The 26,169-nt window shown below is 34.5% G+C and overlaps 1 protein-coding gene across 2 annotated transcripts in view; it reads left to right on the top strand.

The window, feature by feature from the left end:
* The first annotated feature begins 4,193 nt into the window (after positions 1 to 4,193).
* Positions 4,194 to 26,169, top strand: part of adcy6b (adenylate cyclase 6b) — a 101,078-nt gene continuing 79,102 nt past the window's right edge. For both annotated transcript variants that reach the window (XR_015523664.1, XM_087307269.1), the window contains exons 1-3: positions 4,194 to 4,355; positions 9,983 to 10,179; positions 12,048 to 12,936. Coding sequence is in view for 1 of the 2 variants with exons in the window: in XM_087307269.1 (XP_087163395.1) it covers positions 12,049 to 12,936 (888 nt within the window). In the remaining variant the exon portion in view is untranslated. The remainder of the gene's footprint in view (positions 4,356 to 9,982; positions 10,180 to 12,047; positions 12,937 to 26,169) is intronic.

Genomic DNA, 26,169 nt, shown 5'->3' with positions numbered 1-26,169 from the left:
ACATACACCAGCAGTCAATGCTTCAGACACACCTACTCATTGTTTATTATTATTATGTTACACGTTTACAATAATACAATAAAAACAACATGAATAGAATATTGGGAAAAATCATGCCATCAATATTATCTATCTATCTATCTATCTATCTATCTATCTATCTATCTATCTATCTATCTATCTATCTATCTATCTATCTATCTGTCTGTCTGTCTGTCTGTCTGTCTGTCTGTCTGTCTGTCTGTCTGTCTGTCTGTCTGTCTGTCTGTCTGTCTGTCTGTCTGTCTGTCTGTCTGTCTGTAATACACGATTATGATGATTATGTGTATGTTCATGTGTTCAGTATGTGTTCGTGCATTGTCTTTTAATATTTTATTGCTTTTTATTGTTTCAGGGTATGCTGAAGTATTACCTTTGAGTCAAAAAAGTGTTTTGAGTTTAACTTTTGACTGAAAATGTCTCCCTCAGGGCACAATAAAGAAGCTTAGAACACTTTCTAATCTATTTTCTTTTTTACCTCTTTAAAAAACTTCCAATAAGCTGTCACTATAATTTCCAGAACACGTACACTTAATACACAAATACACTTCATTAAACATGTACACATAGACTATATATGCAATAAAAATGCAGGTAAACTATGTATTTTTATGATAACTTATATTTATTGTAACTTTAACTTAATCTGATTGTAATGCAATAAAGTACACCTTTTGTAAAGCTGCTTTAAAACAAAAATTATTGTGAAAAGCACTATACACATAAACTTGAACTGAATTGAAACCTTGAATAACTTGAATAATTATCTATTGTCTTTAAAAAAAACTTCTAATACCAAAAACATTTAATATCCATATATTATCCATCCGCCTGTCTGTCTGTCTGTCTGCATATCTGTCTATCTATCCCATAATATCAGTCAAGCGTGTCCAGACCGGCTGATAGTGTGTGTTTTCACAACAGAGAATAATAACAGCGTCAACAGGGTGAACACGTAAAATATTTTTGTGTTCTTGTTTTTTTTATGCATAATGTTCCTTCATGCATTGGCACAAACACACATTTAGATGCGCCCTCTTTTAGACCCAGTGCCCTCTTTTCAACTGGTTTGCATTTTTCCTACAAACCCTCACCTGAACCAGAAACCTGATGACATAATAGATTTAAAGTAAAACATGTTTTGACCAAATTAGAGTTACGAGCACTTTAGCTCATATGCCGGCACACAGTAGTTGGCATTTGAAGTGGATGAAAATGTTTTCTAAATTGTCATAAGACAAGTATGGGTGCTTTTCCAATAGTTTAGGACAACTTTGATGAAATAGTTCAAATCACATTAAAAGTTGACTATACTGTATGTATAACATCATATTTTTGTGTATTCATAAGATATGCATAATATACAAATACACCAAGTCTGCGGGTAAAATCAAAACAGACCCATTTAACGTATATATACACACATTAAAATGTTGGATTCAGTCACATTTAGAGTAAAATATTTGATGATAAAGATTTTACCCAGCAGTTGGGCTCGGCCATATTATACCCAACTTCTTTTTCCTTTGGCTTAGTCTCATTTATCAGGGGTCTCCACAGAAAAATAAACCACCAACTTATCCAGCATATTCCTTATCCACCCATACACACTCATACACTCATACAGTACTGCCAATTTAGCTTATTCAGTTCACCTATACTGCATATCTTTGGACTGTGGGTGAAATTGGAGCAACTGAAGGAAACCCATGTAAAAAACAGGGAGAATATGCAAACTCCACAAAGAAACACCAACTGGCCCAGCCGGGGCTCGAACCAGTGACCTTCTTGCTGTGAGGCGACAGTGCTAACCACTGAGCCACCAGTTTTGCAGGTAATACGTGGTGTTGTACTTACCGTTTAGAAAATGTCATTTCTGATTATGAGAAATGTACCGAAACCACTGAGAAAAAGTTTATATACAGTTGAAGTCAGAATTATTAGCCCCCTTCGATTTTTTTTCTTCTTTTTTTTATATTTTCCAAATAATGTTTAACAGAGCAAAGACATTTTCACAGTATGTCTGCTAATATTTTTTCCTCTCGAGAAAGTCTTATTTGTTTTATTTTGGCTAGAATAAAAGCAGTTTTGATTTTTTTATGAACCATTTTTGGGACAAAATTATTAGCCCCTTTAAGCTATATTTTTTCTTGATAATCTACAGAACAAATCACTGTTATACAATAACTTGCCTAATTCCTATTACCTCCCTAGTTACTGTAACTTAATTAACCTAGATAAGCCTTTAAATGTCACTTTAAGCTGTATAGAAGTGTCTTGAAAAATATCTAGTCAAATATTATTTACAGTCATCATGGTAAAGATCAAATAAATCAGTTATTAGAAATGAGTTATTAAAATTATTATGTTTAGAAATGTGTTGAAAAAATCTGCTTTCTGTTAAAAAAAAATTGGGGAAAAATAAAGAAGCGGTCTAATAATTCAGGGGGGCTAATAATTCTGACTTCAACTGTATATATATATATTTTGAGCACATATTTGATTATAAGGATTTAACCCAGCAGATGGGTTTTGCCATATTTTACCCACATTTTTTAAATCAAAAGTGATTTTAAATCAGGATATTAAATGCTGGTAAAGGGTCCAAAGACATGCAGTATACAGTAAGTGAATTTGATCAACTAAATTCGTCGGAGTGTTAATCGGAGAGTGTGTGGCTATAAGTACTTCTGCAGTAAAATAATTGTCCTGATAAGGCAGGAACTAAGCCAAAGAAGAGTGAGTAAAAAACACCAGACAATTAGGTAAAATATTATCTTTAATTCATGTTTTAATTTTGACAAAAAAATTACTTGAAACAAAAAAAAACCTTAATTTTTCTTCGTTGGCCAGAATGACAATTATTTTCATTTGTTGTGACTAAAATTCAGATATATTCTATTTTATCGATTTCTTAACTCTTCTGAAGCTATGAAATTTGTTGTGTATGATTAATATGAACATCTAAAAACATGACACCTTTTCATTTACTCAAAACAACTGAAATGTCACCAGTACTGAACAAAATATAGATTATTTTCCAAATTGTGTGTATTTGTAGATATTTACAACTTTACCAACTTAGTATTCGTTTTTAACTTGTTTATTAACACAATTTGCAACCTCAGTTCAGTCTCAAACTCAATCCTATCAGGAGTCAATATTAATTTCAACTGACGAAGTGTTTAAAAGCAGAGACTTTCCATTTAATGTTATTATTTTAATACTAAGCTAATATTATATTAAACATCCCATGAAAATTAAATGCTATAGTAATTCATAGTAAATACTTCAATGTTTTAGAACCATACTATAATAAAGTACTTGAATTAATCTGTTGTGGTAATTCTATAGTTGGAAATGTAATGTTTTATAAACTAATTAACTAATGCTACGTTTTCTACAACTAGGGTATTTTTTACTAAACTAAACCATAGTTTGCTGTAGTAAAAACTAAGGTAAACTACAGTATTTATTACAGCTTATCATGCAGTTCACAATAGTAAAGGGATAGATCACAAAAAATTAATTTACCATTTACTTACCTTTAAAAGATTCCAGACCTTTATGGGTATATTTCTTTTGTTAAACACAAATTCAAATATATTTTGAACATAGCGTAAAAATCTGTAACCATTCAAAATCCATATAGGAAAATTAAATACTATGGAAGTCTGTGGTCACAGATTTCCAGCTTTCTTCAAATTATCTTTCTGCAGAAGACAGAAAGTTTGGAACAAGTTAATGTTGAGTAAATGATGATAGAATGTTTAGTTTTTGGTGAACTATCACTTAGCCACTACAGTAGCTATGTTATAACATTCATAACACAGTGTTCTAAATACTATAGGCAATAGTATAAAACACACTATAGTGTATTATGGTGTATTAGTGTATTATAGTGTATAAACTATAATATTTACTATAAATTACTGTAATATTTTTAATGAGGAATCATTCCTGGAGCTAAAAAAATCCTTTCACATTTTCTCCTCTTTCATGGTTATTTATCTCATTTTATTAACCCGGTCACCACAATGTCAAAAAATTCTGGTTTTACTATCAGTCTGTCTACCCACAATGTACACACTCTCACACTCACACACCACACACACACAGTGCACCTCTAGGGGGACTCCAGACTCCAGCGGATCGTAGCAGCGCGTGAAGAAGCATGAAGACGAACGTGACTGGAAGAGCGGCGTGCGCGAGAATAATGTAACCATCGCCCAGCCACAGTCACTCTCCCGCGGACCAGCGACACACTTCCACTCCGCGCTTTCGCTCCTGGAGCTGCTGATTCATGGGTGCTTTCGGTGAGTCCCGCTGCTTGCCCTACGGATGTGTTTTCTCGTACTCTCGAAACGTGTGCTTGTTTTGCAGTGTGTTGTAGTAGGGCTTGTTAGCAGGAGCAGCGGCGGTGTAGGAAGACCTCAGGGCAACATGTTACAGTTGCAGATGAAAGCGAATTTACAGTAGAGTAAGTGCAGGAGTACAGGATTTGCAGCTGCGTTTGCCTCGTATAAAATCAAGGTATGTTGAGCTTGCGTTCGGCTGGAGTGACACTACTACTGCAAAGGGGCTCCCAATGCAGTGCACTACTAGTGTGGAGAGACATTCTTCACATTTTAGAGTTTGTTATTGGGGATTTACTGTTTAGCAAGTGTGGTGAGAATTCAGTGTAGTGAGTCTATGTAATGCCATGCTTTATTATTATTATTATTATTATTATTTAATTATCAGATTTTTGTGACAGACAAAAGAGAAACAACAGTATCTATCTATCTATCTATCTATCTATCTATCTATCTATCTATCTATCTATCTATCTATCTATCTATCTATCTATATATATATATATATATATATATATATATATATATATATATATAACAGTACAAAATTGAATAAAAAAAAATAAACCACACTATAACTCATATATATATATATATATATATATATATATATATAAATGACTTTTTATTTGGTGGGCATATGAAGCTAACAGTTTTTCTTTGCTGCGATAATTGCCAAAGCTTCTATAAGGATGTATTGTATTATTGATTTATTTGTTTTCTTTTCGGCTTAGTCCCTTTATTAATTCAAGGTCCCCACAGCGATATGAACCGCCAACTTATCCAGCACGTTTTTATGCAGCGGTTGCCCTTCTAGCCACAACCCATCTCTGGGAAAGTCTTGTATTATACCAATATAAATGTTAGTTTTAAAATAAGGGCTACTTTGACAGGAATATTAAAAAGATCTGTTCATTTATTTATTTTAAAGATAAAATTAGAGTAAGTAAATGTTTCAAACTATGGTAATAAAAATGCAAAATGACATAAATTGCATGTAGCTGTAAGAAATAGCATCAATGTATACATTATTGTTATTGTTAGTTAAAATAATACATCTGGAGTTTATTTATTAGGTCCATGAAGATAAAACATGTACAGATTTTGAAATCATTGAGTTTAGCTACACAATTATAGCATAAGATGAATAAATGCCTTACAAGTAGTTTTCATCATAACTAACTTATGCTAACAAACTAAGCCTGGTTGTAAAGTGTTAATAGCCCAGAGACAAATGAAGACCTTATAAATCAATATCTCAGGCATGTTTAAGACAGATTGACTTGTGAAAATGCTTGTGCGTGAAGCTTATTTTAAAAAAAAATTGTGAATGCAATCATAACATAAGGCCTGTTAATTAGCACAAGGTATGGTTGTGTCTGTTATTTGGTCATATTTCTATGTATAATTATTAGATACGTACATATTTCTGTGGGTTTTTTTTTTCTTTATGTAAATATGCAGTGTGAAGTGTTAAAGGATCTTTCTCCTGTCATAGGCATTACTGTTTATAGCTTCACTGGAGCAAAGTTAAAGGTTTAAAGTTATCATCCCTTACATTTTTTCTCTCATGTCAGTGCCGAATGAATGGTCGAATCTTCTTGCCAAGTTAAATTAGTGCTTGCAATAGAATGTGAAGCCACAGTGTCTCTAGAGTGGGATCCATGAAGGGAAAACCAGCCCAAGTTTCCCACAGACCACCGTAACTTTATTTAGATAGCTGTGTTTGATTTCAATCGATAATACATGCCTTTCAAAATTATGTGTTGAAGGGGATATACATTTTAACATGTTTTTTTTTTACTTGTAGATGTTTTACTATTCCAACAGAATTTATGGTAAGGATTGACATATGCTAAAAAAAAGAATTTTTTTTTTTGGAAATGGTCATTATTTCTTTGAAGTGTTTCTCTATTTTTAGCCACATTTTTGGCACATTTCATTGAAGATGAGCCATTTAATTTCAGTTTCCTTGTCAGATTACAATTTTAAGTAGGACTGCACAATATATCACGATGTGATCATTCGCAATAGTCACATCGCAAGTATATGCAATGTTGAGTCTGGATTATGATTGATCATGTTTTGTTTTTTTGAGGACTGTGTGAGGGTTTTAAAAGCATCCAGGCACAAAAAAAAGATAGCGTTTGTAACTTTAAAAAATTAGTAACGATTAATTTTATTGAGTTGTTTATAAAACAAAGACTATGCGGTATTATTTTACATTTGATTATTCAATTACTGCATACCTGAATACATTTTGACTACAAAAGACTATTTACTTAACTAGCATATGTTTCTTAACTGAATTTATCTATGCTTGAAGATTTGTTTATTGTACCCTCTACGGAATCTTTCCAATATATCTAAAATTAGGGATGTCCAGACCCGATTACACGGTTTGTGCTCATATATATGCTCATACTGTATATTTATATATATATATAGTATATATATATATATATATATATATATATATATATATATATATATATATATATATAGTATATATATATATATATATATATATATATATATATATATATATATATATATATATATATATATATATATATAGTCATTATTTTTAATACATCTACAGTTATGGTGTGGCAGAGTTAGACATCTTTCTTGATTTCACACAGAAACAGCAACGCATACGGCTTGACATAATTTTTGTTTCAGAGAGGCTATTGGTTAAATGCCAGTGTTGTGCAAAGAAACACACCCCGAAATGTGCATATATTAACTTAAATTGATTAAAATAATAAGAATAATAGAGTTATGGCAACTAATGACTGTGACTGAGGCGAGTTCCATGAACCCTTACGTTAGAGAAGATATATATTTATATTAATAAATAGATGTAGTTTCAATAAAATATTGATAAGATTAATGAAGGTAGATTGTTTAATGTGTGGTTTAGTTAAAAACTACAATTTTATATTTTTCATTTATTTAAAACCAAAAAGCTTACTTTTTTTGAAAAAGGCTTATTACATCAGTCTATACTACAGTCCAAAATTATATTTTTCATTTATTTGTAAACCTATTTTTAAAATGCTTTTCACTTCTTGTTTTTGCTTGATCTATCAAGTAAAAATCATATTAGTTGATGTTTTAATTATTTATGGCCTTTGTTTTTTTTTAAATGTAGACTGAGAATGCTAATGAAAGTCTATGAAGGGGATGCATTTCACAGGCAGGGGTGCATTTCTTGGCACAACACCTGTTTCTTTACTCTTCTTTATTCTTTTTTTATGTGTTATAGAAGTATCGAATTGGGTTTCGGTATCAATAGAAAATTAAATAGCTCGGACTCGAGGGCAACAAAACCTAATCAGGACATCTCTATCTAAAATCATATATTCTTTACAAACATTTATTAAACTCATGTAGTGAAATTGTATGTATGTATGTATGTATGTATGTATGTATATATATATATATATATATATATATATATATATATATATATATATATCACAGAATAAAAAAAATAATGCATTGTGTAATTTTTCAAATATTGTGCAGCCGTACTGTAATTTCAAGTCATTTGATGTACATACTATTCAATGTATATGTATATATTATTAAAGTGTTTTAAATAACTGTGAACATAAAATGTCAAAATGTGTGTAAAACATAAAATAATGTAAAATTGAGGCAACAAGCTTATTCTGACCTTACTAAAAATTTACTTAAAATTAAAACGTCAAAAATATGCGAAACAATAAATAAAAAAAAAATTAAACAACATATGTATTCTGACGTTATTGATATACAGTAGTAGGCATGGGCTGATAACGTTAACCGTGATAAGGTTTACCGCGGTTTGGGAAAGTCAAGGTTTTGAAACTGCAAACATTTTCTTTTATACCGTTCCTACGGTATATGTACGTTTTGTGTTTTTAATGTGTTTTTTACGACTATTTCATTGGGTTTTTTAGGGCAATGGTATCTACAGCAAAAGAACCCTCCAAATCAAAAGCTACTGGTCAGTCCAAGATTCAAGAATTGTTTTAAAACAAGTCACTTATACACCAACATAGAAGCATGCTATAGAGTTGAACAGTGCAGTGGCTTTACTTTATATCTAAAGAAAGGGAAGCAATGCAAAAATGCCTTTTTAAGTTACTAATGAAGAAAGTGATTTATTGAAATAGTTTAGCCTGACATGTTTAAAATAAAAAAGCCTAAATATTTTAAATGTTTTTAAAATAAAATATATTGTGTTCAATGGAGAAATAGTTGTTGTTTTTTACCAAGACATTTTAAAAGAATTAATCACAATACCGTGAAACTGTAAAACCCAGATATTTTTATCAAAGGTTATTCTACAAACAGAATCTTATACCGGCCCATGCCTATACAGGAGTCAACATTTAAAGTGGATTAAAACAGTCGGAAAACACCCATTCTCCTCTTTGGACAATTTAATAAAATTTTTTGGTCCACTTCAAATGCTGACTACCGTATATAAGAGAATATGAGATCCTACAGAAAAATATTCAATGATCAACTGAGAAATTTAAAAGAGTGTTTTGAAGGACAGTACCACAGTAAGATTTCAATTGAGAAATACTCTGTATAAAGTGGGGGCTGCACTATGATGGTCTTTAGATAAATATTTAACTAAATGATTCTTGTTCTTAATATTAAAACAAAATATGGTTTTCAGTATTTTGCTGCACTGAATGACATGATAGTTGGTGTTTTCTGGAATATCTAAAAATAGTGGCACATTTTCTTTATTTCTTTGTTTTTGCTTAGAAAAAATGGTTTGAAGAAATATGTTTAGAATTGGAACAAATATTTAAAGATAATTTAAGAACAAAGTGGTGTATCTATTCAGTGTCTTTTTGGATGCAGATTTCATTTCTAAGCTGAACTGTAGTTGGTTAAGTCTTATTTAATTTCCACTGTTTGTCGTCTATAAAAAAGCCTTGAAGTTACTAATACCCCTGACATGAGGTAAAGTGGTGACTCATCTGAGCAAATTTGGGGAAGCATGGACAATTTAATCTGAATTACAGAGTGTTGACTTATGATGACACATGGGCAGTAAGTCCTTTGTTGTCAGACAGCAAGCTAAAAACTGGCCTGTGTTTATATTTTGGGAAAAACTCCCTGTCTTAAAATGCACTGTTTTTGTGACTGGCTTTGAAAGTCAAATCCTAGGAAATTGGACAGCAGGATTAACCTAAGTCTTCTCAAATGCTTGCATTTGTGCTGTTTTTTTCCCCTTACACATTCACCAGATTTATTGTGAGATTGATTGGACTCTTTCAGCATCTTCTTCTTTTATTTTCAACGCTTTTTATTTGCTTTCACCTCAATTGACATTTCTGAGAAAGCAGAGTATCCGGTTAATTACAGCTTGAAATCAATACTCTTTACTAACCTATTGAGGCATAAACATGCACGAACCCATATTAATGTCAACAGCTAATTCAGCAACAGCTATTAATGAAAGTTATTAGCGGTAATCAGATCCTGGTAATCTCAGAGAGGGCTGTTGTGCTTTTTTTCCCCCATTTACACGCTTTGCTCATCCTGCATCTGCTCTGTTTTTGTTGTACCAACAGACTCAGGTGGCTGAGAGATGCAAAGATCTTGGCAGTATACGAGGATTTTCTGTTGACCCTGTGTTTAAGTGGGTGTCCCGAAACTCAACCAACCCTGTACTCAAAAAGATGCTGGTAATATTATCTGCTAACAATAGAGTAAATGCAGTGCCTTGCTAAAGAGAGCCGTGCCGCCACACAAAGGGGAAGCCACACAGGTAAGTCAACCTCGCTAAACTACTTGGCAACATTCGCTGTGTAAATACACTGCCTGTTAAAAGTTAAACACAATTGACTGAATTTGATTCTTGTGATCTCTGAGTTTGCTTCTTTTGATGTCAAATCTTATGGTTAAATGTTTGAAATTTAAAGGATGGTTCACCCCAAACTGAAAATTCTGTTTACTTACTCTTAACTTGCACAAAACCTGTTAGACTTTCTTTCTTCTGTTGAACAAAAAAAAAGACATTTTGAAGAAAGCTTGGAACTAGTAACCATTGACTTCTGTAGTATTTGTTTTTTGGTGGAAGTCAGTGGATACAGGTGAAATTTTTGAGTGAAATATTGTTTTTATTTTATATGATAAATTATATTATAAATTTGAATGATTATGTAGGATTTTACAAGCATGGAAATTCCTTCATTGGAATAACCAGCCAATGTAGTACTGTTTTACTCAAAGTACATTTTGTGGACAAAATTATACATTGTACATAGCTGATGTTGTAAAATTGTACTGTATGTGTGGGTTTTTATATTTATATTATAATCTATTATATTTAGAATATATCCATTAAATTATAATATTATATATAGTTTTTACATTAATATGGCTTTTGCTAAAACTTTTGTTACAAATCAACTAGAAATGTGTTACAAACAGGTAATGTTATAAATAAAAATTAAAAATTATTTGTTTCTTAATCATTTACAGAAAATTGTTAATTTGTTATATGATACTGTATGTTAATAGTACCCCTTTATATATACTTGGCCCTCAAATTGTTCCACATTTACTGTATCTTGTTTTCTTTGAGAGGAAGAGGATTTTTCAGAGAATCTATTACTTGGGTCCTCCAAGTTGCTGTTACTACAGAAGTCCACAGAGACCATGTCTGACGAGCTCCAAAAAGGACAAAAATATATATAAAATGCTCTGTATATAATATATAATTCATGTATTCTAAAGCCAAAAGAATAAAACAAAAAGTGAATGTAAATTATTCAACATTTCCTAATAATCCATATCTTCTATTTTGTTTGTTAAAAGAAAAAAAAAGTGATAAAAACTCTGCGATATGAACTGCAATACTCTCATATCGAACTTGTGAATCTAGTGTTCCATAACATTGCTAATATATATATACAGAACAGTAAAATCTGCTCCATTTCTGTCCTTCTATTGAAAGTCTATTCACCCAAATATCTGGTGCTTGAGAAACTTCATAGAGAGATCCAATTAAATCAGTTAGGAATCAAAAAGAAATCTCTATGAATTAAGACTTCTAAAGAGTGGTGACCATTTATACATGGTGAACAGATTGCTCTGGTTTTATTCACATTTTAACATTAATTAGTGAAGATTAAGCATGCTTGCTTGTCATGTGAGAACCAATAAGATTCATTCTTGAGTCTTAAGCTTTTGCAAGAACCAATGAGGTTCATTATTGCATGACATGCAGCACATTTTAGCTTCTGCAAGAACCAATTTGGCTTGTTCTTGAATGTCAAGTAGATACAAAGCCTCTGTGTAAGTTTGCTTACCAATGTTTTATGCGAGCAAAAACCTAAATTAAATCTGTTCATCATCTATATTTGATGTGTTTTTTTTCTAGTGGACTTGGATTGGTTTTTGATCCACTTCAAATGTTGACTACTGTATAGCATTTGGTTTATATGGATTGATCTCTCCATTAGCATTCAGAAGCTTCAGAGATTTATGTGGTCAGACTTTCTATAGAGTGCCAGAAATCTCTCAGATTTGAGTAAAAGTCATGAAAGTGAGTAAGTTTACATTTTGGGATAAGCTAACCTTTCAAGCAATTATGCTCTTTTGATAGACATGTTTATATCTTTGTCTTGTCAGAATGTCTTGGGTCAATGGCTTTAAAGCTGCAAGAGTGGACAACCACAAGACAGCATGGGGTGAACGCAACGGTCGAAAATCAAGGCGTAAAAGGGGCTCCTCCTTGTGCAACCCACGCTACATGAGCTGTCTACGGGACCCCGAGTCCATGGAAGCCCCATCACAACAGTACTCCCGTGCAGCAGGGGGCGCCACCAGCAGCAACTTCAGCACACGCTGCGTTTGGCAGGAAGACCATTACGGCAGGAAGGGCGATGTTGGTCTGAGAGCCGTGGATTTGGCCTTTGAAGATGCTGAGACAAGGCAAACAAAAAACGGGGACGACCCTGATGAAGGCGGGGTGGAGAGGAAGGGTCCTGACAGGTGTTTTTTCACTTGCTTATTGCGTCTGGCACACATTTTTCAGTCCAAAAAGTTCAAGTCAGCCAAACTGGAGCGACTGTATCAGCGGTACTTCTTCAGACTCAATCAGAGCTCTCTCACAATGCTGATGGGGGTTTTAGTTGTGGTTTGTGGGGTCATGCTGGCGTTTCACTGTGTCCAGGGTCCCCCAGATGTGGCGTACGCTTCAGTGCTTTCTGTAGCCATGGGCCTGTTTTTGACTTTGATGGTGGTGTGCAACAGAAATGGCTTTCATCAGGACTACATGTGGATTGTGAGCTACTTGGTGATGGGGGTGCTGGTGGTGGTGCAGGTGTTTGGCCTGTTGATGGTGGATCCACCCAGCATGCCTGAAGGGATCTGGTGGACCGTTTTCTTCATCTACATCATTTACACGCTGCTGCCCGTGCGAATGAGGGCCGCTGTGATCACTGGAGCTGTGCTGTCCACCATTCACATCGTGATGGCATGGAGATTCAACCTTGAGGACAGCTTCCTTTACAAACAGGTAATTATCTGGTTCTCAATCATTTACAGAAATGTTAATATGTTATATGATATGTTAATTGTATCCCCTAATATATACTCAGCCCTCAAGTTGTTCCACATTTACTGTTTCTTGGTTTTCTTTGACAAGTAGAGATTTTTTCAGAGAATCAACATTACTGCGCTCCTCCAAGTTGTCCACAGAGATCATGCCTGACAATCTCCAAAAAAGACAAAAAACATATAAAGTTTTTCATATGCAATACATTTCATGTATTCTAAAGTCAAAAGAACAGAATAAAACCTAATGTTAATGTAAATTATTCATTATTTCCTAGTAATATCTTCTGATTTTCTGAAGTGATAAAATCCCTGCGGTACAAACTGCAGTACCCTCATATCAAACATGTGAGTCCAGTGTTCCATAACATTGCTGGTCTCACAGCACAAGGCCTGCCCCTTCAGCAAACTGAACCAAACCAGATCAAACCGTGGCTTCAATACCTTAAACCTAACCAAACCGAGGCTTTAGTGTATTGGTACACCCCTTGTTGTGCTGCAGACTGTCAGCTTTAATTTGAGGGTATTTACATTAAAATTAAGTGAATGGTGTAGGAAATACAACAGTTTTCATATTTGCCTCCCACTTGTTAAGCAACCAAATGTAATGGGAGAGAATTCATTTTCTTTTTGGCTTAGTCCCTTTATTAATCTGGGGTCGCCACAGCGGAATGAACCGCCAACATTCAGCACGTTTTACACAGCGGATGCCCTTCCAGCTGCAACCCATCACTGGGAAAATGGGACAGAATAATAATCATAAATCAAACTTTCACTTTTTAGTACTTGGCTGCAAATTCTTTGAAGTCAATTACAGTCTGAAGTCTGGAACGCATAGACATCACCAGACGCTGTGTTTCATCCCTGGTGATGCTCTGCCAGGCCTCTACTGCAACTGTCTTTCGTTCCTGCTTGTTCTTGGCGCATTTTCCCTTCAGTTTTGTCTTCAAGTGAAATGCATTCTCAGTCGGATTCAGGTTACTGTGCATTCACACCGAAGGCACCAAAGGTCGCTCTGGCCGCCCTGGTGACAATGCTGTCTGCCTTCAGCTCCGCGAGAACAGCGAGAGCTGAATTTTTCAGCGAGAGCTTCAGCGAGAGCGTCAAAATTCGCTACATTGATCTCGTATTTAAAGGGGTCGTTGCAGCATATCATGTCAGTTACATTCCCACATCAAACATGCTTTCTAGCGTGAAATTGTTGCGCTCTTATTATTAAATTCATTTAACTATGAAAGATGTTGCAAATTGCATGTGATCTGGCTTTGCTCCACCTATCCAAAATGTGTCCATATGTCTGAAATATCCTCAAGCAGCAACACTGTTTTGTATTGTCATATGAGATTCCCGCTTTTTTAAAGAAAAAAAAAAACATTAATGAACATCAGAAACTTGCCAGTAACTTTTATTAAATGTAAGTTCTTGTAAGAAAACATTGGAAATAATAAAAAATCCAACGATCGCAATAATCAAACCCTTGAGAACATGTGTGGTCGGAAGCAAAGTTTACTTTTGTTCTCCGGACTCCTCTCAAGCGGTGGACTTCCGATTGCTTGCCGCCGAACCGCGTCAGAACTCATTACCATAAAGTTGACATGATTTCAACTCTCCTCGATACCCACACCGGTGAAGACGCGATGCGCTGCTCCTCGCCGCTTAACGGCGCTGGCTCTCATTGAAAATGAATGACTCCCAGCTACTTTGACGCTCTCGCCGCTATCGGTCTGAATGTACAGATCGACTTGGCCAACTTGGGATTGACTTTTATCGTTTACTGCAATATTTAAAAAGTACAGCAAAATGGTGGTTCATTTCAATACCTTGGTTTATTTGTGCTTTGTCATAGATATATACACTAGATATCGCATAGGGACCCTGAGCATGCGTCAATAGCGCCGCCACATTGGTACAGTGCTCCCAGGACAAATGTCATTCAACCGTACTAGTCAAGACAGTGTTATTACGTGAAGATGCGGGACTTTAGCGCTGTCTACGGGTGTAGTAACGAGCAAACAACGCACAAAGGCAGAACATTTCATAGGTAATATTAAGTTTTTTTTCTGTTTTTGTATGTTCTGAACTTTTGTGCTAATCAGGTAACGTTATTGAGGATAACAGTCACTTACTGCATTCACCATACGGCAAAGCAGCTCCAACTCGCACTAAACACTCGGCTTATGCTAGTTTTGTTGAATAAAATCAGCAAACAATGCAAAAGAAATATGACATCGAGATGCTGCGCTGACAGAAACTTGTATTATTGTCGCCTAACGTTAATGAAAGAGTCGTTCATAACGGAGATTCATTCACAAACGAATCGCTCCCTCCGTCAGTATGAGAAGTAAAAGCAGAAGAGGAGGTGTGTTTAAGGACATGATTAGATTAAATTTAACAGGGAGGGTGGATAGTACATTTCTGTACACACAAACACAAACTTTTTGTCAGGAATGCCCGTGTGGTCACTGATCCATCAATGTAGAAAAGTGATGTAAAATTATAATTTTCGTAATTAGAAAAAAAAAATTGCATACTAACATCCAGGAAAACTCCCGATCATAGATATATGTGTATATGTGTATATCTCTGGCTTTGCATGGCCACAGTCCTCCATTGTACCTTGGTCACGCATTCATTTCAAAGGAGCGCTACCCTGTAGCAAGATGGCGGCGCTTTTGACGCATTCCGTCCAATAGACAACAATAGGCCAGGCGACATCTAGTGTATACATCTATGTTGCTTTGTCACCAAAGATGATGCTTGAATTTTACAATGTTGTTTTCAACGAAGTGAGTTAATCACACTGACGCTATGAGCTTAAAGATGCTTTTGATGTTTGTCCTTATTGAGCTTGACAGTTTGGATCTGCATAGTAATTCATCAAAATATTCTTAGAATTGTTCCACAGGAAAATAATAAAAGGCATTTGAAATGACATGAGGGTTAGCTAATAATGATTAATTTTGGCTGATTTATTCCTCTAATAAATAGGAAAATTCCCAGCATGGAAGTGATTTGTTTTTGTACGTGTGTATTGGCACCAAAACGTTTTGCAGAAAAGAATTGCATGTTATTTGCGCCACATGTCGCAACTCAACACAGTGCTGGAGAATAAACGGCAAGCATCTGATCAACCGAAGGCACTATCTCTCACATCTCCCCGTTCTTAGAAGTCCCAGAGTTTAGTGGATAATTGGTTTTTGTTTGAAAGCTTTGATTGTTTCAGTACTTTTTAAGGAATGCCTGGCACGACAGTTTCAGACTTCTCTTCTTCTTCTTGTCCTTTTTCAGGCTTGGCTTTGTCCTTCACTGTTCATAGTATGATGCAGTGGCATGCAATGTTTCCATGCAGCGGCTAAAATGCAATATCGGCCAATGTTCGATGTGATCTAGTAGTGCTGCTGACATTATTAATGCTGGTTCAGTGAACTTGGGCTTTTGTGTGTTAGTTCCTTAGACAGCTGGGTTGTGGGCTCTCTACTTGGCACTCAGCACGCTAGAAATGGATTGGGATAATGGCTGCTGATTGACTCGGGCTGTGCCCCCCGGAGCATGTACTTGTGGATTCTCGTCATAGACATTTGGGATAGGTTCCAGCCCTGTGGGCAATCAATGCAGGACAAAAGTCCGGCGCTTGTGTGGCTGTTTAGTGCCTTATATAAATGCTCTCTCGCAGCGAGCCGAGAAGATGTATGTTGTCCGTGTTTGCACTGTGGACACTTGTTTCAAAGTGCATTGGGTTGAGGATGGAAGGACTTGTTGTGTATTCTAGTAATCTGCACATCTAGAGTGAACGGTTTGTTTGTAAAAACGAATATATAACGATGTGCTATATATCAATGTTCTACAAAAGTTTGAGAGCAGTAATTTTGTTTATTTGATGCACCATAAGCTGCCATATCATCTGATAAATAAATGTTATTAAGGTTAAAAAGTTTTAATGTTCTAAAACTAGTAAATGATAGATTATTCCCACTGGGTGATGTACTTTAGATGCGTTCTGCTAGCCATTAGGGTTTTGATGGATTTGCACTTTAGAAAAGTTTTGCCATAGGGGGGAGATAATAATTTTTTACTCTGCAAAAAGAGGGCTACATAATTGCTATTTGTAAAAGATTTTTGCAAAAAAAAGTAGATGCTTTCTTGTATTTGCTATGTTTTGAATTGAATTGAATTAAATTTTTATTTGGCATATTTTAGACAAACTTTACTAAAATACAAGTGTCCCATACATTTTGAAATAAAAGTGTCGAGCATAAAAACACAATAAAGCCCTGGGCTTGTTTCCATTGTAATTCTTGTGGTTCAAAAACAAAGTATGGCTACAAAATACAGTTAATGCATAAAAACAAACAGTACCTCCACATTTTAAAACAGGAACAAAATTATTCACAAATGCATTCATAATTTTATTTTCTGCTTAGTCTCTCTATTAATCTGGGGTTGCCACAGTGAAATGAACCGCCAACTTATCTAGCATATGTTTTACGCAGAGGATGCTCTTCCAGCTGCAACCCTATTCACAATACAATAACATATAAATTAAAGCATTATCATCCACCATGCAACCATCTTTTGATGACTTTTTTGAACCTCCTTAAGTTTTTTTATTTCCTTTATCGATTTTGGTAATTTGTTTCACATGATTTCACTTGTATAAAAAACCTATTTTCCCCCACTAGACTTATACATTTAAATAAACAAATATTAAAATCCCAACCCCTAGTACTATATGAATGCTGTTGCCTTATCATTTTAAAATAGTTCACCAAAATAACTAGGAACCAAATCATTAAATATTTTAATTATCATCACGAGTTTTAAAAAACATACTCTTTTACTAACCATTAATATACCTAATTCTTTAAAAACTCTTTGCTCAAATGTGCTTTAGGATGATTTTTTTTATTATTCTACTAATTTATTCTGTGCCTTTTGCAGTTTTTTCTTCATACTCTGTGAGCAGCTACTATACCAAAATAAGCTAGCATAATCAAAATGGGGTTGAATCAAAGCTCCTGCCAATAATTTTAAAGAATGAACATCTAACAGATCAGCTTGCCTTGCTAAGAACCTAATTTCTCACATATCTTCATAAAACTGTTCTTGCCATAACATCTCCTGATCATTTTTTATCTATTAAACATCCCAAATAAAACAAATTCTGCTGTTAAGGTTTTATAATGAAATCAGGTGTCCACTCTATTTGTTTGTGCAATCAATCAAGCTTATCAGCGTAGATATTGGTTATCAGCTTCCAATAAAAGGGTAATCGATATTAGACAAATTGTTCATTTTGTTGAATCCCTAATTGATCCCTAATTAATCATCAGTTATTCTTTTTCAAATAAACACTGTTCATTTTAACTATCGTTCATCAAAAAAACCTAAACAGCATTTTAGCATAATAGTTTAATTTCCAAGGCAAGGCAAGTTTATTCATATAGCACATTTCATGTTCAAAGTTCAAATAATTTAAAGTGCTTTACACAAACAAGAAAATAGAGACATAAAATACAAGTATAAAACAGGTTTTAAAAGGAATGAAAAAGAAATGGAAGGCATAATAGTGCAATTTGTTTTACGTAGTACAGTGTTCATTCAGTAAAGCAGCTAAACAGATGTGTTTTAAGTCTTGATTTGAAATTGAATTCTGAAGCATCTAATGTTACCCTCCCAAGAATAAATGACATTTTTAAATGTATTGAAATGGTTAAAATCATGATTTAAAACTGTATGTTGTAACATTGATGTTTTTACTTTACTGTTGATCAAATATATATACCATAAAATATATTATTACATTTTTATTTATATTAAAAAAGAGCATTTATTATAATCATTAGTTTTTGTTTTTAAAGATTAACTTTACAAATCTAGATGTGAGATATTCAACCAGTTGAAAAAAAGAATCATCAATTAAAACAAACTTAAAAAATATCTATAAATTTATCAGAGTTTTCAAACGTAAAATATGAGTACAGCATAATGATAGGAATTTGTCTATTTTAAGTATTCTTATATTCTTTGTTTAGTCTCTATTTCCATACAGCAGCAAGGAGGGTTGTAGTTTCACAGCAAATGTCTTGAAATGTGTTATTATTACACAGAATTTGTATAACAAAAGAGTTTTGTCATGTGCAACCTTAAATAGACTTTCGCACTAAATTCACCCTCTAAGCACTATAGCAATTCAACATAAACCATTGAATAGCTCGTTGCTTAAAAACCAGTATATGCAAGGCCAAGCAGTCAGCAAATGGCACACCAGTTTTTCGTCATGTAGCAAAGTGCATGAGAAATGCAGAAAACTCATCTACTGTTCACTCCCTTTATCTCTCTGGCTTCACCATTCCCTGTGTCCCCGGCCGTCCCCCTCACACCCCTACGCTGCTCCTTGCTGTGTTGTTTGCGTGTCCCTCTGAGATGACCAGCAGCGCAGGGCAGATAGAGCAGGTCAGTGGGCGATCGCCAGCGGGACAATGGCTGTCTTTGTGAAGATACACACTGATGGGGTGGAATGTGGTGACAGGGATGGCTGCGGATCGACAGTATGAAATAGCGCCAGACTGACGTGCCGGGCTGAAAAAAAAAGACAAGCCAGCGAGGGCCTTTCTTTCACTCGCTGTGTCTCTCACTTGTAGCCACCAATTCCTATTTGACAACAGGGCTCATGAGAAGGCCCTCAGTTGTGGAAAGCTTTATGTTCATGACGCGCCGCTGTGTGGATGAAAAGCTTCACACTGCTGCTCACTTACAGTTCTGTGCTGGTGGCGGAGAGGGAAGGTATTTCATTGATTTGACTGTGTATCTGGGGAATTGACTTCTAATACTTCTGGATATTTGTCTTGTCAGATAGTGTGGCCATCTGAAACATTTAGAATGTATTTTGTAAATCTTTTATTGAGGTTTTTATTGTGTTTTTTATGTTTCCCAATACTGGGTTCTGGCTGGAAGGACATCCGCTTTGTATTCCAGAGTAGTTGGTGGTTCATTCCACTGTGGTAAATCAGGGACTAAGCCGAAGGAAATAAATGAATGGTGTTTTTATTAAAGGGGTGGTCCACTACGATATCCTTTTTAACTTTAGTTGATGTGTAATGTAGCTGTGTAAACATAAACAACATCTCTGAATGTAATAAGCTCAAAGTTCAATGCAAAGAGAGACATTGACTTTTACAGAGTTAGCTTAGCAAAGCCTAATTTGAATGAAGTTGAGGGACTACAAAAATAGATCCAGGTTAGGCGCTTCAGGTTACGTGCATTCACCATGCGCAGCAAAGGGGCATGGCCAGAGACGCTGTTATGTTATAGCAGAGAAAGCTAAAATGGCGTCCAAATGCTGCTATTTCCACAGTGCTTGTTCTCTTTTTGTATTTGGGCTTCAAAAAATCACGACACTAAGAGAGAAGTGCTTACTGTTTAATTTTAATAATGTTCCAGAGAATTATAAAAATATAAAGCTAGCATTTGACAAAGGAGAACCTCCAGAATCTCTCCCAGTTCAGTGCTGGATTTTGCTAAAAACTCTAAAACCTGTAAGTGTTTTTATTTGTTAAAATTGATCTATTACATACATTGTGTCTAGCGTTAACTGTATGATGTAGCAAGGATGCAAACAAATATGTAAACAACAGGAAATGCTGTTTGTCATGTTAACAATTTCGCTACAAATTCATATTTATCCTTCAAACCCCTGTAAGCACCCACAATCTTCACCAGCGTTGCAGTGTCTCTTGATGAGGCCGCTTTCTGTGCGTTCTACATCTCAAATAATAAACTTGCAAAAGATATGTGAACGTTTCATATTACTTCCACGTGCTTATTCTGAATATATGTCAAAGACACTTGTCAGATTTCCTTTTAAAGAGCAGGCATGAGGTTCAGCTGTGTGCTCGGTGTCGTATTCTGTCTGATTCAGGCTCAAACTGATACGGCAAATAGCTATTCTGACTGACAGTATTTACAAAGGCAAAGTGTGTGTTTGTAGGGGTGTGACGCTTTTTCTGGTAATGTGTAGCCGATCTGTGAATCATAGCATATTCTGTTAAATGACCAGTCAGAGCCTCTTGAGGGTGGGCTTTGGGAGGAACTAGGAAAAATATGATAGTCATTTTTATGTTAGCTGAGTAGTAAGATATTTGAAAAAAGAATGTGATTTTTTTTAAAAAATGAAGTATGAGCACACGTTACTTTGCATCTTATAAACACAACCAAGTCTTAAAAATACATTCTGGACCACCCCTTTAAATGATAAAATCCATTTTTTGTACTATATACTATTTGCCAGACCACATGACCCTTTGAAATGGACTCTAGGAAAAGCAAAATATGGTTAAGCTGTTTACAGAATATTAAGGTTAATTACAGATCATTGCATAATCGTGGTCTCACGCTGTATTATAACGTTGTAACTGTGAACAGATTATTACTTTTTCTACCCCTCCAAAACAAACATTCTTTAGCAATGACAACTCTTGTGCCACTTCCATTCAGGCTATTGGATAGTGATAATCATTAGCTACATAGATTTTAGGTTAGCAAACTTGCGCTTAGTATTGGCTCTGTTTTTAAGAATACAATCAATTGTATTCTGAATCATTTAACAATGATTCAAATCAAATCCTTGAACTTGCTTTTTTTCTCTGAAAGAAGTTTGTGTTGTGTGATGAGACCACTTAGGCATGACAGACTATGAGATAATGTAAATTTTTTGACTTTGGCTTTGGCATGGCCTGGTTTTTACTATTTAGTCAATCTTACTGTGCATGTTTTAACATTCCATTAAAACAAATATAATTAAAAAATATATATTCTGTGGTTTACTTTTCCTCTGGAACAAGAAGAGCTGTGCAATGTTAAGATATATCTCATATGTATAAAAAAGTTTGTCGTTTCATTTGATGCTCTATTCTTTGTTTTGTGGTGTATTCATTTATGCCAATAAAAAATAAATGAGCACAATATTTCATCGGTATGGGGATGCAAACAGAATGACAATAGTGTGAGAGTACAATAACTATTTTGCATTTTATTTAGCGACATTCTTTATTGTTATGTTGAACCTATAATCATTCATTTTTGAAAATTGTTCATTTTCATTATTTATTTTTTTTCAGCTTAGTCCCTTTATTAATCTGGGGTCGCCACAGCAGAATGAACCGCCAACTTATCGAGCATATGTTTTACGCAGCAGATGCCCTCACATCACTGGGAACAACATACACACTCATTCACACTCATACACTACGGACAATTTTAGCTTAACCAATTCATCTATACCACAAGTTTTTAGACACCCACGCCAACATGGGGAGAAAATGCAAACTCAACACAGAAACGCCAATTGACCCAACCGAGGGTCAAACAAGCATCCTTCTTGCTGTGAGGCGATCATGGTACCCACTGTGCCACTGTGTCTCCTTTTGAAAAGTGTTCTCTATTTTATTAATATTCATTTTACGTTCCTACATTTTTAATCAAACATTTTCCATGAAAAAATTATATATATATATATATATATATATATATATATATATATATATATATATATATATATATATATATATATATATATATATATATATATATATATATATATATATAACATTTGGTCAATATCTGTATAAACTTTTAATTGATTGAATTTACAATTTACAGAAATGGAACATTATTTGGTTCCTAAAACAAACTTTTGACATCACTTAGGCCATCAAAAGACTATTGGATCATGTTTATCATTAGCAAAAAACTGTTTCAGTAGACTTGCATTCCTTCAATTCAGTTTTGGTTCTGATGTATGATGTCAAGTTTTCCCAATCCAATTATCTTCTAACAAATGAAAAATAAAATAGGTTAAAAATACAATAAAAATATATTAAAAACATGGATGTTTGGTTAGCCGACTGCCTATTGATAGGCTGTCAATATTCGGCTATGTGATTCAGGTTTTTTTGGTGGTCTTAGGATGTTGTAGCAGACGCTGTGATTTTGACTGGCTCTGTGTGAGTCCAGACTATGCGAGCACCTGATTTCTGGCTTTTGTTGCAACATTGTCTTGTGGGGTTAAACTAGGCTCATGAAGCGACCAGAAAATTAGAGACATACGAGTTTTTTCGATACTGAACTGAATGTGTTATTTTTAGACAGAGACCTGGTTACATGCTTGTATATAGTGAGTAAATTAACCAATGCGTTGCTGAATGCACTAAAATATGTTCACTCCTGAAAATAAATTCAAGCAGAATTCCAGAGAAATTGTTCATGGTCATGACTATAAACATTGACTTTGTAGGATTATTCTATAGGTGAAAATAAAGCAGAATTCAACTTAGCACCTGTTATTGAGTTAAAAGAAAATTTATAAAAAAAAGAGAGTGACATTTTAACCAGATGCCTGCAGTGTGTACAGTAGCGAGCTCAAGGGGAAAAACTTGTTTGTGCAATACTTTGTGTTGTTTTGTGTTGAGTTAGAGATTCACAAATGCACTCCACTGCAGCCGAGAAACAGATTACTGCACTTTACCTTGGCATTTTAACTGTACATCAGTGTCTTATGAAAAGTCCTTTTGTTTATGAAAATTGTAGATGTACTCTTAAGCTCAGCGATAGTGTCATGCTGGTCTATAACAAAAAAAAACAGAGTTATTTATATAAGAATATTGAGTTATTGAGTCAAGTTCGTATGAGGATTCATTCGTTCATTCATTTTCTTTTCGGCTAAGTTTCTTTATTAATTATGGGTCGCACAGCAGAATGTACCGCCAACTTGTCTAGTATATGTTTTACGCAGCGGATGCCCTTCCAGCTGCAACCCAACACTGGGAAACACCCATACACTCTTGCATTCACACAGATACACTACAGCCAATTTGGTTTATTAAATTCACCAGTACCACATGTCTTTGGACTGTGAGGGAAACCGGAGCGCCTGGGGGAAACCCATGCTAACATGGGGAGAACATGCAAACTTCACACAATAATGCCAACTGAATCAGCCGGGCTCGAACCAGCGACCTTCTTGCTGTGAGGCGATTGTGTTGTGATATTTTAATTATTATTATTTTGTAGTTTCACTAGTTAGTGGTCCTCCAGCATTTAATATAATGATTTGGTTACACTTTAGATTAAGGGGCACATTGAGCATTAAAGGGATAGTTCACCAAAAAAATTTAACATTTTATCATTTACTCACTCTTTACTTGTTCAAAACCTATTTTCTGTCTTTCGTTGAACACAAAAGAAGATATTTTGAGGAATGCTAGCACTTATTGACTTCCATGGTAATGTTTTTCTCTTTGAAAGTCAATGGGTATAATCGACCAGCAGAAGAAGAGTTCAAAAGAAGAAAGAAACTCATAAAGGTTTAAAACCACATGATGGAAAAAAATGGTCAGGTAATCTACTATTCTGGGTGAACTATGCTTTTAATTTGTTGCTTATTAGCATGCTTATTTCTCATTTATTTGTGCTTATTAAGCACATATTAATGGCTACCTCTGGCTGAATATATTTGTAGATCCCTTAACCACACACCACAAAAACTATTATAAACAGCTACTTAGTATCAATAAACGTTAATTACATATTTATTCACTGTATCCTATCAATAAGTCAGGAAAACCTTTTATGTCAAGGATTTAATATTTCCAATTTAAACAACTTGAATCTCATATAATTTAAATTATAGCGTTATGTAATGGTAATTATATAACATAATTATAAAGTCAGTTTAATGAATGTAAGTTGAACTGACTTTTGAATTAAAGGCAACAACACCTTAAATATGTGTTTATGTTGAGGGAAATCTCTTAATTATTAACTAGGTGTTCCTAAATCTAAAGTTGCATCAAGATTTGTGAATGTTAAGTATTTATCAAAACCTGCTTTAATTTAAAAAAAATGAACATTTATTTAATAGGTGGTTTACACAGGCTTGAAAATTAACCTTATTGTCATACAGTGCATATGGAAAGTATTCTTGAGCTTCACTTTTTCCACATTTTTTTATGTTGCAGCCCTATTCTAAAATGAATTAAATGCATTTATTTCCTCAACATTCTGCACACAATACCCCATAATGACAATGACAATTTAAAAAAAAAAAATTCACATTGTCATTATGGGGTATTGTGGGTAGAATGTTGAGTAAATAAATTAATTGAATCCATTTTAGAATAAGGCTGAAACAAAAAATTTTGGAAAAAGTGAAGCTCTATGAATACTTTCCAGATGCACTGTGTGTGAACTGAGAAACATGACTGGGCATAAGTATATGTTATGTTATTTTAGCCCTATTAAAATCACACAATTACATGTGTTTTTATTATGCAGTCATAATTTATTACGCATGTATTTAATTATTTAATTTGGCACAGTTGTTTAGGAAAAAAACACTCATTTCACTCTCTCTCATTTCAGTTCAAACTTGTATTACAAAAAATGTTGTGGTTTGTTGTTGTTGTTTGGCGGTCAGTGAACCCATTATCAATCTAAGCCCCATTTATCCAATTGTATGGACTTGTTGTATCTTTAAGATAATGTCGCACAGGAAATAAAAAATCATAAAGCTTTAAGACATGCATGTGAGGAAATGATGAGAGATTTTACATTTTTCAGTAAAACATCCCTTAAAGCAGCAGAAATAATTAAGCATAAAAATCAGAACAAAAATTATCTAAGTGGAATGGATTTTTATTTCCAAATAATCTATTCGAAAGCAAATTACATTTTAGAAATGGTGAACAACGTGGCCACAAAATGCAGCGCTAACACCCGCAAGTCTGAAAATTGCAGTGCCAACAGCTGTTTTGCCTGCTGAGCGATCAATCAAAACTCCTGGCTGACTTCGGGTCAAGCTCAAGATTAGCACTTGCTTCGCTCTGAACGGTGCAAGAACCATACCAGACTAATCAGCCCAGGAGGTGTCATAAATTAGGATCTGATAATGAGTGCAATGGTGTTGTGCTTAATATGAGTCTGGTGATAAAGCTAATAATATAATAGCACGGCTAATAATAACATTTTGAATGCGGATCACACAGAGGCCTGTAATAGCAGACTCTCTATGCTTTCCTAATGACCGGGGCTTTTGCACTCGAAGCAAATACTGGGTTTTAGCACTTTGACTGCCAAATATCATGTATTAGGATTGCAATAATGGTGGTAAATGTTAATTATTGTGGCACAGAAGCTGTTG

This window comes from Danio rerio, chromosome 23 (genome assembly GCF_052040795.2).
Source record: "Danio rerio strain M-AB ecotype USA chromosome 23, GRCz13ab, whole genome shotgun sequence".
NCBI lineage: Eukaryota > Metazoa > Chordata > Actinopteri > Cypriniformes > Danionidae > Danio > Danio rerio.
Note: the sequence above shows the minus strand (reverse complement) of the source record. Positions and strands in the feature narration are given on the sequence as shown.